The 13752-nt window shown below is 50.7% G+C and overlaps 1 protein-coding gene across 1 annotated transcript; it reads right to left on the bottom strand.

Annotated features, from left to right (window-relative positions):
• Positions 1-389: 389 nt before the first annotated feature.
• On the bottom strand, positions 390-13692 carry LOC138815352 (RNA-binding protein NOB1). The gene is made up of 11 exons (XM_070004686.1): positions 13186-13692; positions 10705-10784; positions 9357-9945; positions 9127-9259; positions 6944-7074; positions 5226-5297; positions 4725-4853; positions 4443-4634; positions 3770-3867; positions 1793-1937; positions 390-953 (listed from the first exon to the last, which is right to left on the bottom strand). Exons 3-11 carry the CDS (start codon positions 9417-9419, stop codon positions 684-686), a joined length of 1233 nt encoding a protein of 410 aa, XP_069860787.1. The 5' UTR covers positions 9420-9945; positions 10705-10784; positions 13186-13692; the 3' UTR covers positions 390-683.
• Between the last annotated feature and the right edge of the window lie 60 nt (positions 13693-13752).

Genomic DNA, 13752 nt, shown 5'->3' with positions numbered 1-13752 from the left:
AACCAAAAAAAAAAAAAAAAAGGCACTTCTTTATTGTGAAACACAATTTCTTTCTTTTTTTTTTTTTGTCGGTCGTGGGGCTTGAACTCTGGGCCTGGGCGCTGTCCCTCAGCTCTTCAGCTCAAGGCAAGCGCTCTACCACTTGAGCTACAGCGCCACTTCCGGTTTTCTGGTGGTTTATTGGAGATAGGAGTCTCACGGTCTCTCCTGCCCAGGGCTGACTTTGAACTGCAATCCTCAGATCTCAGCCTCCTGAGTAGCTAGGATTACAGGCATGAGCCACCAGCGCCCGGCTTGAAACACAATTTCTACCAAGATAAACCTGGCCCTTTGTTCCTAGGTCCGCAGCAGGAAGCGTCAGCCCTCTCATTCCCCAGGTGCAAAAAATGTGCAACAACTTGTGAGCTTGTTTATTAGAAAAATACTGCCAACTTGGAACATCCCTCCTTTGAAGGTTTGAGCTTCGCTCCCTTTGTGTTCATGGAATTCCTGCTCCTGCGGCCTGGAGCGAGGTGGGCTCGGCTTCCCCAGCCGCCCTAGACAGCGGTGAGCTGCAGCACTGGGTGGCCCAGCCCCTGCTCCCATCCGGATGCTTCACGGGCCGCGCAGCTGGAGGAGACGCCGGCGTCCCGAGCGAGCGCCCGGGGCGAGCGCAGCGCAGTTCAGCGGCGGGGCCTCGAGCTTCACCTTTTCTTCACAAACTTCTTTCTGGAAGCGTTGGGATTTAGTCGTCTCCGGCCCGCTCCCAAGGAGCCGTCGCGGACCTGCAGCATGGCCGAGCGGCTGCAGATGTCGTTCTCCGCGAAGGGGGACACGCCGGCGATGTAGTCCGGGGCGAACACGTCGGTCTTCTGCCTGGCCTTCCGGGAGAGCCGCAGCTGCGGGAAGCGCTGATCCTCCGTCAGGTGGGGGCTCACGGCGTACTTGCCCCCCTTGGGGGTGGGCAGTGAGTACTGCAGACAGACCCGGGAAGGCAGTTACAACGGAGCACAGCGGGGTCCCGCCGACCGCAGAGCCCCGCACACCTGCAGGGCGCTTCCTAGTGACCTGGCACCACTGTCACAGCTCTGTGTGTCAGCAATCGTGAACTGGCAGACAAACTGCGCTGGGGCGAAGCAGGCCTGTGGCCCGGCGGCGCGCACGGTGTCAGGGAGGGCCCTGGGGAGGGGCACGGGGCTGCGCTGTGCAGGGAGATCCCCGGGACTCCAAGAGCCACGGCGGATTCTAGGGCCTGGGACCACTCTGTGCCGGGAAGAACAAGTGTGATCCAGGGGCACCCAGGGCGGCTCCACGGGCCCCTGCTGGCCACGCGGGGCACAATCTCAGCCTCCAAGTGAGGAGCACATTCCAGAGACGGAAATAAAAATTCACAAGCTCACACTTAGGAATAAATGGGAATAAAAGGTCAGAGCCTCTTCAGCTAGAATGCCAAGCAACACAGAGGCGCAGTGACTCACAATTCGGCAATTTCACTACAGCGTCTCTCTAAAGTAAGTTACTAGTTCTGTAACCTTACACGGCCGAGTCCATCAGATTAACCAAGTGACCGATCAACACTGCCACCACCAGAAACCGGCAACCATAACCACCTACCCTCTGCCACCACACAGTCACTCCAAGCTGTTTTTGCCCAAACTTCAGAGCCCCATCTTTGCATGTACACCACACGGTCGGTAGGAAGGACGTCAGCTCCGCTTAGAACCTCGCAAGGGGACTGGTCTCTGGTTCCCCCCCCCCCCCAGCCCAGGCTTTCAATCCCGTGCTCTGAGTGTGGGGAGACGCTGGCACTCACCCGGAGGCCACGGGGGTTCAGCACCTTGGGGTTGCGGGAAAAGTGCATGTGCAGGGTGCCATCGTCACTGACGGTCACAGACACCTTCTTCAGGGTCTTGTTCCCACAGTGCGCACAGAACACGCGGCTCATGTCTGACGTTGTCCTGGAGGGCAGAAGAGATGTTGTAGGCTGGCACTGCAGGCAGCAAACATAGCCCCGGTGCACAGCGGTCCCCAGCCTCTGGGGAGGAAAGGACAAGGGGCGTTGAATGCATGCAGAGAGCTGCAAGGTACCACATACATCTTTATAAAAGGCTGGCGAGCGCCCAGTGGCTCACACCTATAATCCTAGCCACCCGAGAGGCTGAGATCTAAGGATTCAGGTTCAAAGCTAACCTGGTCAGGAGACTCATTTCCTATTAACCAGCAAAAAGCCACAAGTAGAGGTGGGGCTCAAGCCTTGAGAGGAAAAAAACTAAAACTAAGGGACAGTGCCCTGGCCTCCAGTTCAAGCTCCAGTACTGGTGCGCGCGCACGCGCACACGCGCACACACACGCACACACACACACACGCACACACACACACACACACACAGTCAAGCTCCAGTACTGGTGCATACACGCGCGCGCGCACGCACACACACACACACACACACACACACAGTCAAGCTCCAGTACTGGTGCATACACACACACACACACACACAGTCAAGCTCCAGTACTGGTGCATACACACCACACACACACACACACACACACACACACACAGTCAAGCTCCAGTACTGGTGCGCACACACACACACACACACACACACACACACACACACACACACACACACACACACACACACACACACACACACACACACACACACACACACACACACACACACACACACAGAGGCCGCCTGGGTTCCTGCACTAAACACACAGCAAAGGCTGCTGCCTTCCTCGGAGGGAAAGGTAAGTGACCTAAGGAGCAAGTGTCCTTTCTAGAGCTTACTGTTACGGCTCCTACCCTGTCCCTGATCGTTGGCCTGGACAGTACCACCGGAGGTAGCCAAGAATCACACAGGCAACACCTGGTGGGGGTGACGAATGGCTGGAGAGCGGGCCTCAATCCTGTTCACTCAAGCTCCCAGGAAGGACCCCGGACAGGCTAAAGCTGCCCCTGTCAGGGGCCAGGCAGCAGCCATAGGAATGTCCCAGCGTGTGTCAGGACAGGAAATGAGGGTGACATGGCTGGAGAAGCGCCTCCCCCTGCCTGTAAGTCTAAGAGAGAACCAAGTGCCCGCTCACAGGTGTTGTGGACTAAGTTCCAAGCCTGGCAGTAACTGAGTGGCAGATTCACACAGGAAGAGGGAATCTGGACATGAATTCCTGTACTAAAGATTTAGACTTGGAGCCGGGTGCCGGTGGCTCATGCCTGTAATCCTAGCTACTTAGGAGGCTGAGATCTGAGGATCGCAGTTCAAAGCCAGCCCAGTCAGGAAAGACCATGAGACTCCTATCTCCAATAAACCACTAGAAAACCAGAAGTGGTGCTGTAGCTCAAGTGGTAGCACGCTCGCCTTGAGCTGAAGAACTGAGGGACAGCGTCCAGGTCCAGAGTTCAAGCCCCATGACAGACCAAAAAAAAAAAAAAAAGATTTAGACTTTGGTCTTACTCTGAAATTTCAGGCATGAAGTATACAGTCTGGTCTTGTTTCATCTCTGTTCTACAAAACTCAGTCTCCCAGTGCATTACTTCAAAGCAAATTGGTCACTCCCCCCAGAAACAGTCCAGGGTGAACATCTAGAATGAACCCAGACCCCCAAGGGGATGTGTTTGTGCGTGTGGAGTTGCTGGCAACCTCTGTGCTCTGGTAGAGTGGAACCAGGGCACCCCAGAATGAGAAGGCGGGCGAAAAATAGGGATGGAATATAGCGCTCTGCTTGGAAGTTCTCAGCAGCGGGCACAGCAGCGGGGCCCCAGGTTCTGCGCATCGCTACATACTTGAAGCAGCCATGGCAACGCAGGATGTAGCTCCGGGCCTCTCGGATCAGCATGCCGTTCACCGCCAGCACGTGCAGCCCCATCTGCAGCAGAACATTCTGCAAGCAGCAGGTGAAGGAAACCAGACACAAGTTAGATCTTAACACAAACTTTGTAGTTAGTCAGCTAGATACCTTGGTTTGGCTCATACCTTTTGTGGTTGTGGTTTTTGTGTGTTAGTCCTGAGGCCTGAACCTCTGAGTCTTGTACATTTGTTTAGCTTTCTCACTTGTGGCTGGCATTCTATCACCTGACCCACGCCTCCAGTTGGTCACCTAGAGGTATCTCTCCAGGTGTATGCACTAGACAGGGACTCTGGCAAGGACAGGCCTCCTGTGCTCATTGTGAGCAAGCTGTCTCAACAGAGACATTCTATCAGAGGAAAGGAGTCCCACTTCTGCGTTGAAAAACCTGCCTACCTTCTCCATGTACCTAACTGAGTTCAACTAAACTAAGTCCAATTCGAACATCAGATACACAATACAAATGTTGCTAAAGGACACAGGTCAAATTCCTGGAGCCAGAAAAAGCAGCGGTAGACACCAGCAGTGCTGCACAATCCCCAAACCCCGACAGGACCATGCCAGTGACAGCATGATGCAAGGTCCAGGACTGGCCTGTGTCCACCCCTCACCTGCATAGCGAAGTCTGTGGTCACACAGCCGACCCGCACGTCCTTCGGGTGGTCACACTGCTCCAACTCCTGCTGGATCTGTTTGATGTTGCTGGGCGTTATCCACCCACCCCCATCGTCATCGCTGTCTTCTTTCCTATCTTCGAATCCATCTTCTCTCTCCTCCTCCTCCTCCTCTTCCCCTCCATCAATCTGAAATAGCAATAGCATAGAGTTCCAGCCCACTGGAGATGGGTGGACCAGCTAGCGCAGGGTAAGCTGCAGACCAGAGCCAGGCCTCACCAGTAGCTCCTGCAGCTCGCGGTCAATGTTAGGCAGGGGGCTCCTCCAGAACACAAAGGAACTGAATTCCACGCTCTCAGGACCATCAGCCGTGTATCCATGATTGGACGTTTCTGGACGGGGTTTAGGCTAAGATTAAAACACATAGACATTAAAAAAACATCTTTTCTGTGATGCTGGGGACCAAACCCAGAGTGCTGTGCATACCTTCACTGAGCTATTCCCCCTTCTTCCAGTGACAACTTAAAACTGGAAAAGTGAGTGTAATCACATGACCTGCAAGTCAGTTCGGACAGGGATGGAAAATACTGCTAACAGAAAATGCAAGTTTGGTTTTCTACAGACAGAGAGCCTGTAGAGCCAGGCTTGGTGATGGCACCTCTAATCCCAGCATGTGGGAGGCTGCGGCAGGAGGACCATGAACCTGGGCTACCTGGGGAGACCTTGTCTTAAGCAATACAGAACAAGAGCTTGAGGAATATGGTTTGTAGATGGAATTACCTTGGAAGGCAGATGAAAACCAGAAATGTGCAGAGGGTTTTCTGGGTGCTGAGTGGAGGAGCTCACTCTAACCTTAAAGAAATAATAATAGGATAAATAAGATGACCACTGAGCAAGGAAATTTAGCTTGAAACTACAACATGAAGGATTATTTTTTAAAAAGGCAAAATATTTCCCCCATAGTTACTGAAATAAAACCTATCCAATGTTTAAAAAGACTGGAAAATATAAGAATATATACATAGAAAAAAATGACAATATTTTCCCATCCCAGCACAATTAAGTAAGAACTTGGGATTCAATTCCTCAACATGTGTGAATGTCACTGCCCATTACACTTAGGACAGATGCCTCAGAGCTGGACTGCTGGGTCAAAGGAAGCACTGTTCCAAAGCATCGCATACCAATCAATGCATTCTGGTGACATGCAAGTTTGTGTTGTAAGGTATCACTTTTAGACCTTTAAACCAGAGGATTCTAAACCTGGCTGGGAATAGATAGGGAGGATAGATCTAACTAGCACAGGCAGTCAGATAAAAACACTGCTTGTGGGGCTGGGAAGGTGGCTCAGTGGTAGAGTGCTTTCCTTGCATGCATGAAGCCTTGGGTTTGATTCCTCAGCATCACATAAACAGAAAAATCTGGAAGTGGTGCTGTGGCTCAAGTGTAGAGCACTAGCCTTGAGCTGAAGAGCTGAGGGATAGCATCCAGGCCCAGAGTTCAAGCCCCACAACTGACCAAAGACAACAACAAAAAACACTGCTTGTAGCCAGGCGCCAGTGGCTCATGCCTGTAATCCTAGATACTCAAGAGGCTTAGATCTGAGGATCACAGTTCAAAGTCAGCCAGGGCAGGAAAGTCCATGAAACTCTTTATCTCTAACAAACTACCAGAAAACAGGAAGTGGTGCTGTGGCTCAAGTGGTAGAGTGCTTGCCTTGAGCTGAAGAGCTCAGGGACAATGCCCAGGCCCAGAGTTCAAGCCCCACAACCGACAAAAAATAAACAAAAAAAGCAAACACTGCTTATGATTTTTGTGAACACTATCAGAAATAAATTATCTCCAGGTTAACTGGCTGGCTTCCAAAGTCCTCTGGCCTGGACTCAGCCAGTGAGTCCGAGTCAATCCATCGTCAATGTCTTCAAACCAACCAAGTTCGAGTCCCCAACAGGAGCCCACAGTGAACGTCAGAAAGGACTATAAAAAAGGCAAGCATTCAAGCACTAGTGTTCCTTCTTTTTGCACTTCCAAAAAGCATTCTACTCAAACAAGATTTTTGATCTTTCCATTTTCAAAACTTAAACAATCCTTCCTAGGAACATATGGATCAAGACACACATTTGCTTATTTGCAATTAACGAGCTGTATTTGGATGCTGATGAAAACCAGGCTTACTAATTATAAAACAATGAGAAATACAACAACTGATGGCTCCTTGGGTGACGTTAGAGGACTATTGTTTCTGTGTAGGTGTAATGGCTTTGAAGCTATTTCTTTCAAGAGGTTCTATCTTTCAAGACACACCAAGAAACATTTATCAGGAAATTGATAAATGCTGTCCAAATTCAAAATCCTCAGGGCTGTGGCTCAGTAGAAATGAAGCCAATCAACCATGAGGCTGCTGTAGTAAATGCAGACAGCGTCCCATTACACCGCTTCCTCCACTTCCACAACAAAAAAGTGAATTGAAAAACAAAACCCCAGCTCTCTGGACTTACCTTTTCTGGTTCTTGTTTCAGGTGAGACACCCCAACAAAATCTGCTTCCAACTGGTAAGTAAGTGCCAGCACCTGGATATCTGTGGCTGAGAGGCTGGGATAGTCTCCAGTTTTCTTTGAAAACTCAGTCACTGAAAGCAAGAGATCCCCAACTTTGATTAGACGCCAACCCTCCCCCCCAAAAATAATAGGACCCCAAATAACCATAAAGAAAAAAAGCCAGTAACCCATAAAAATGGCAACACAACTCATTCAATTCTACCCTCAGTTGAGACACTATTCTCCACCACCAAAATTCATGCTGTAACTAGCATGAGTCCTACTGCATCCTAGTGTGAGCAGATGAAGGAAAAGATAGTTGAAAGTCTCAGCAGTTAGCCCAGTATTTGCATAAAGGATAAAATGTCCTTATGAAAGCTTAGAATAGAATCCTCCTCTCCCAGCTCTAAGATTCTAACTATAACAATCTAGATGAAGAGAATAATTAGAGTCCAAATGGAATGGAAAGTTATGATGAAAAAAAATACTAAATTGCTTTATAACCACAGACCGTTTTTGAAATTTTTTTTAGATCTCTTTGTTTTTTGGCAGTACTGGGATTTGAACCTCATGCCTGCTGGGCAGGTACTCTGCTGCTGAGTCTCATCTCTAGCCTGAAAGTTTTTAAAAGAGTGAGCTGAGGGCTGGGAATGTGGCTCAATGGTAGAGTTCTTGCCTAGCATGCATCAGTCCCTGGGTTTGATCCCTCAGTACACATACCCAGAGAAAGCTGAAAGTGGTGCTGTGGCTCAAGTGGTAGAGTGCTAGCCCCAGGACTACAACCCCCCCCCAAAAAAAAATTATAGTGGCTTATACCTATAACCCTCACTACTCAGGAGGAAAGTGATCTAGTTTTGCAGCCAACCTAGGCAAAAACTTTACCCAACCCCACTTAAACCAATAAAAAGCTAAGTGTGGTGGCAAATACCTGTCATTTCAGCTAAAGCAGAAAGCTAGGTAGGAAGATGGAAGTCTAGGCCAAATCTGGCATGAAGGGGAGACCTTAATCTCAAAAATAATCCCCCACATCCGGGTGGTAGTGGCTCACACCTCTAATCCTAGATACTTAGGAGGCTGAGATCTGAAGATTGTGGTTCAAAGCCAGCTGGGGCAGGAAAGTCGGTGAGACTCTTCTAATTAACCACCAGAAAACCAGAAGTGGTGCTAGCTTTGAGCTGAAGAGCAGCACCCAGGCCAGAGTTCAAGGAGAGGAGAAAGGAGAGGAAGAGAGGAGAGAGAGGAGAGAGAAAAAGCTTCCAACAACCTGGCAAAGATCCCATAGGTAGCAAGTTGGTAGAGAAAGCCACAGAAACCAGAAACTATTAGAATGGGTAACAATGTCTGTCCTCTCAGCCTCTAACTTCTAAAATACTTCAACTGCTGAGAACCTTTCATTCCTAACAAGAGAGCAACGATGACTCCCAGGCAAGAGATAACTTTAGTTTTATTTAAGGTCTAATTATAATTAGTACAAGGTCTAAAAACATCCCTTTTTCCTTTCTTTTTTCTTTTTTTCTGGGCTGAGGCGGGCCTTCACATCCAAAAAGCATCGTCCCTAAGAAAACTAACAGTGAGCGATCTGACTTTTTTCTTTTTGACCAGGTCCTTAATATACCAGGCTCGCGTGTGTGTGTGTGTGTGTGTGTGTGTGTGTGTGTGTGTGTGTGTGTGTGTGTGTGTGTGTGTGTGTGTGTGTGTGTGTGTGTGTGTGTGTGTGTGTCTGTGTGTGTGTGTCTGTCTGTCTGTCTCTCGGGGCCTGTGTGCTGTCCCTAAGCTCCCCTTCCGGCTGTTCTGGTAGTTAATTGACCTCCCTGCGCTGGTGGCCTTCAACCCGCAAGCCTCCACCTCGGCAGCGCCCGTTCTGTTCTGAATCCACCCTGTGGGCTAAGAGCGCGCAGGACGCGGTGCCGAGGGGCCCGCGCCCGGTTCACGGCGCTGCAACCTGGCGGTAGGCGTCTTTCTCGTTTTACAGAGGGGGCCCCGCGGCTGAGACCTCTCGGGAGCGGTGCGGGGGTGGTGGCGGGTCCGGCCACTCCGGGCCCAGGAAGACCTCGCTCCCCACGCTTGAGACCCCCGATCCTCCAGCCCGGGCCCCGGCGGGCCCCGGCAGGCCCCGCGCCCCACGCCCCGGCCGCGGCGCTCACCCCGCCGCACGCACTCCGGGCGCGGCTCCTTGAACCGCAGCTCGTACGGCAGGACGGCGAGCCGCCGGCGCGTGGCCCGGTCCCGGATCTCGCTGACGACCTCGCGGATGGTGTAGATGTGTTTCCCGATGTCCTGCGGAGAGATCGGCCCGGCTCACGCCCGCCCCCCCCCCCCCCCGCACCCCCGCGAGCCACCCCGGGCTTTGTTCCTCGGGCGGGATCTCCCGTACCTGCAAAGGCGCGTCCTTCAAGAAAGCCCCGGCGTCGGCCACGACGTGCTCCACCGGCGCCATGTTGACAGGACCGCCAGGGAGCGCGCGTGCGCGCAGGGCCGGCGCGTCACGACGTCTCAACCTAGGCCTCTGGGAATCCGGAGGAACAGCCGCCGCGATTTAGCGGCGCCCCCTGGCGGCCGGAGCTCCGCGGCTCACGGCGCGGCCTTGCGCATGCGCAGCGACTCCGTCAGTTCGGGCTGGGCGAGGTTAAGTCTTGTAGTTACTGGAGATCTGTTCTAGCGCTCACTTCATATCCTTTAGTTTTTAAGAATTTTATTTTCCGCTTTTGTGCTGATCCTGGGGCACTCGGCCCTGGGCGCTGTCACTCAGAGGTTTCTTTGTTTTTGTTACTTTTTTTGCTCAAGGCTAGCTCTTGACCCACAGCTTCATTCCAGCTTTTTTTTTTTTTTTTTGGTGGTTAACTGGAGAAAAGAATCGTAGACTTCCCTGCCCTGGGATCTTCATGTCTCACATTCCTGGGTAGTTAGGATTATAGGCATGAGCGATCAGTGCCCAGCTGCTCTTTTACTTTTTAGAGTTCAACCTGGAAAGAAACAAAAAACAAAACCACCTAACTGGGTGCAGGAGACCTGTGCCTGTAATCCTAGTTACTCAGGAGGCTGAGATCTGAGGATGGCGGTTCGAAGCCAGCAGGGGCAGAAAGTCTCCGTGAGGCTTTTATCTCTAATGACCTAAAACCTGGAAGTGGCAATATGGTTCAATGTGGTAGCTACAGCCAAAGAGCTCTCAGGGACAGCATTACACCCCAAGGTCAAGCTCCATCACACACACACACACACACACACACACACACACACACACACACACAAATTCCTTTTAAACTTGAGATTTCACCATCATAAGTTCTAGCCTAGTACACTTTGGCTAAATGTTGATGAGTCCTTTTTTTTTGGTCAGTCACGAGGCTTGAACTGTGGGCCTGGGCACTGTCCCTCAGCTCGAAGCTAGTGCTCTACCACTTGAGCCACAGCACCACTTCCAGTTTTCTGGTAGTTTATTGGAGATCCTGCCAGGGCTGGTTTTGAACTGGGATCTGCAGATCTCAGCCTCCTGAGTAGCTAGGATTACAGACATGCGCCACCAGCATCCAGCTCTGATTTTAGTCATTCTTATCTACCTTCACTCACTTTCTTTCTTGGGTCTTCCTTCAGTCTTCCCTTTAAAATTGTGCCTAATTTGTCCTACCCAAAATCCTTCAGTGCCCTGATGGTACCCAGCAGCAGTGACCAAAATCCCTCTTCCTTCCCCATTCTTCATGCCCTTCAAAGAACTGTCTTGGCACCTTTGTTTCTCCAGGTTCTCTCCTTCAGCAACAGTACATCCTCAAAGCTCCAACGATCGCATTTTAACTCTTCCAAAAACCTATTTTTTTAAAAAAAAGTTTATACTAGTTATATAGGAGGGGATTTCTCTTCCCAAGTCTGTCTGTCTTTCTTTTCTTCTCTCCCTCCCTTCCTCCCCCCCACCCCCTTTCTTTCATCATGGGGCTTGAACTCTGAGTCTGGGCACTATCCCTCAGCTCTTCAGCTCAAGAAGAGCATGCTACCACTTGAGCCACAGCGCCACTTCCAGTTTTCTAGTGGTTTATTGGAGATAAAGTCTCACGGACTTTTTTTTTTTTTTTTTTTTTTGGGGTCTTGTCGTGGGGCCTGAACTCTGGGCCTGGACGCTGTCCTTTAGCTCTTCAGCTCAAGGCTAGCGCTTTACCATTAGAGCCACAGCGCTACTTCTGGCTTTTTTCTTTTTTGCTTATGTGGTGCTGAGGAATCGAACCCAGGGCCTCATGCATGCAAGGCAAGCGCTCTACCACTGAGCCACCTTCCCAACCCCTCTCATGGACTTTTCTGCCTGGGCTGGCTTTGAACCACAATCCTCAGATCTCAGCCTCCTGAGTAGCTAGGATTACAGGTGTGAGCCACCAACACCCAGCTCTTATTACTTTTATTTTTTGGTGTGTGTCAGTCCTGGGGCTTGAATTTAGGGCCTGGGCACTGTCCCTGAGCAGCTTCTTCTTCTTCTTTTTAACTTTTTTATTTATTTTTCTACCTCCCATTTCTTCCCTGAGCTGCTTTTTGCTCAAGGCTTGCATTCTACTACTTGACCCACAGCACCACTTCTGGCTTTTTCTGTTTATGTGGTGCTGAGGAATTTTTTTTTTTTTTTTTTTTTTTTTTTTTTGTCATCGTGGGGCTTGAACTCTGGACCTGAGCGCTGTCCCTCAGCTTTTCAGCTCATTAGCACTCTACACTTGAGCCACAGGACCACTTCCGGCTTTTTCTGCTTAAGTGGTGCTGAGAAATCGAACCCATGGCCTCATGCATGCAAGGCAAGCACTGTACCACTGAGTCATGTTCCCAGCCAGGGCCTTTTTTTTTTTTTTTTTAAGCTTGTGGGCAAAAGAAATATCAAAACACGATTATCAAAAATTTACATGAGTTGGTGGCTCATTCTATAATCCTAGCTAATTAGTGTTAGCACCATTTATGTTAGGTTTTTAAAAAGAGGTAGCCGAGTAAGAACAGCACCAGCACGCAGGTGGTATTCAGGTAAGGAGTAGGTTCAGTAGACCTGCTGGGACCAGGCAAGGTTGGCACTCCACGTGGCTGGGAAAGGCCTGGGAATGAGAGAGAGCTGGGAAAGAGAGGAAAGAGAGAGGAAAGAGCTAGAGCAGAGGGGCTGGGAAGGTGGCTCAGTGGTAGAGCGCTTGCCTTGCATGCCTGAGGCCCTGGGTTCGATTCCCCAGCACCACATAAGCAATAAGAAAAAAGCCGGAAGTGGCGCTATGGCTCAAGTGGTAGAGCGCTAGCCTTGAGCTGAAGAGTTGAGGGATAGCGTCCAGGCCCAGAGTTCAGGCCCCATGACCGGACCCAAAAAAAAAAAATACACAAAGAAAAAAAAAATACACACACACACACAAAAATACACAAAGAGAGCAGAGAGAAAGCAGAGAGAGCTAGAAAAAAGCAGCAAGAGAGTAAGAGAAAGCAGAAAAGAACAGAGAGAGAGAGAGTCTGGGCCTGGGCTAGCCCTTATCTAGGGTATGGGCAGAGAAAGGTGTGGCCACATCAAATTCAGATGTGACCTCAGCGGATGCAGATGTGACCTCTTCCAGGTGTTCCAGTTGCCTAGGTAACACAGGTACTGGGTGGAGACTTTGCTGTGAGGAGGGTGGAGTCTGCTGGCCATCCAGGAGCGGACCTTACACTTAAGAGGCTGAGATCTGAGGAGAGTGGTTCAAAGCCAGCCTGAGCAGCAAAGTCCATGCATAAGACTCCTATTTCTAACCACCAGAAACTGGGAAGTGGCGCTGTGACTCAATGTGGTAGAAGAGCTCAGGGACAGTGCCCAGGTCCTGTCAGGACTGTCATAAAAAAAAGTGCAAGGGACATATTATCCAAAAGAATTATATACGGGTGGGGAGTGGAGAAGGGATGGGAAGGGGAAACAAAGGAGGCAACAATGGTTAAGAAATGTACTCACTATCTTACCCATGTAATTGTAACCCCTCTGTATGGTATTTTCACAATAAAAAAAAAGAAGTATATATGAGTTAACTGACAATGAAATCTAGTTAATCATCTTGTATTGATATTAATCATCTTGTATTGACATTCCCTTCCCTACTGGGGGTTAGCCCCCGTTCTAGGGTCTAGAACCAAAGCCCGACTATTGTACAGCCTCTGTTCCAGGGACAGAATGCAAAAATGGAAAAGCTTCTAAACCTCACCTAGGCCTATAAAATGGCCCGCCCCGCCACACCTACCTCTATTCTCTTTGTACACATAAGTCTATGAATTACATTTTCGGAGAGCGAGTGCGGGTTAATATGTGGTCTCCCTATGTAGCCCAAACTGGACAAGGGCCAGGATGACAGGCTTGTCTTTTTTTTTTTTGGTCGTGGGACTTGAACTCTGGGCCTGGGCGCTGTCCCTCAGCTCTTCAGCTCAAGGCGAGCGCCCTACCACTTGAGCCACAGCGCCACTTCCGGCTTTCCGGCGGTTTAGTTGGAGATCAGCGTCTGGCGGACCTTCGTGCCGGGCTGTTGGAGGCGCGATCCCGGGCCTCAGCCTCCCGGGTGGCTACGATGCCAGGCGCCAGCCACCGGCGCGCGGCCCTGTCTCGCACATCGGCTTAGAGCCGAGTTTATTTTCCTGAAGTCGCTACTTCTTACAATCCGGAGCGCTGTATGTACTTGGCTTCTCTTCCCCAGGAACGTGGGGCGCACAAGTGTCACCTGCGCGGTGTCGGCTCGGCTGGCGTCCAGTGCCGCCGGGATTCCTGCGGCCACGTGGGGGCCACGCGGAGGGCGGAGACCCCCGACCACCCGGGA

The sequence above is a fragment of the Dipodomys merriami genome, unplaced genomic scaffold (genome assembly GCF_024711535.1).
Source record: "Dipodomys merriami isolate MVZ:Mamm:240054 unplaced genomic scaffold, mDipMer1.0.p SCAF_64, whole genome shotgun sequence".
Classification (NCBI taxonomy): Eukaryota; Metazoa; Chordata; class Mammalia; order Rodentia; family Heteromyidae; genus Dipodomys; species Dipodomys merriami.
Note: the sequence above shows the minus strand (reverse complement) of the source record. Positions and strands in the feature narration are given on the sequence as shown.

Bases quoted from the DNA above. Each gene is read 5' to 3' on its own strand.
- LOC138815352 (XM_070004686.1), bottom strand. From the start codon at position 9,419: ATGGCGCCGGTGGAGCACGTCGTGGCCGACGCCGGGGCTTTCTTGAAG. The intron at 7,075-9,126 runs GTGAGCGCCGCG...TCTTGCTTTCAG, and splicing joins CCCGGAGTGCGTGCGGCGGG to TGACTGAGTTTTCAAAGAAA. The intron at 4,635-4,724 runs GTGAGGCCTGGC...TTGCTATTTCAG, and splicing joins GCGAGCTGCAGGAGCTACTG to ATTGATGGAGGGGAAGAGGA.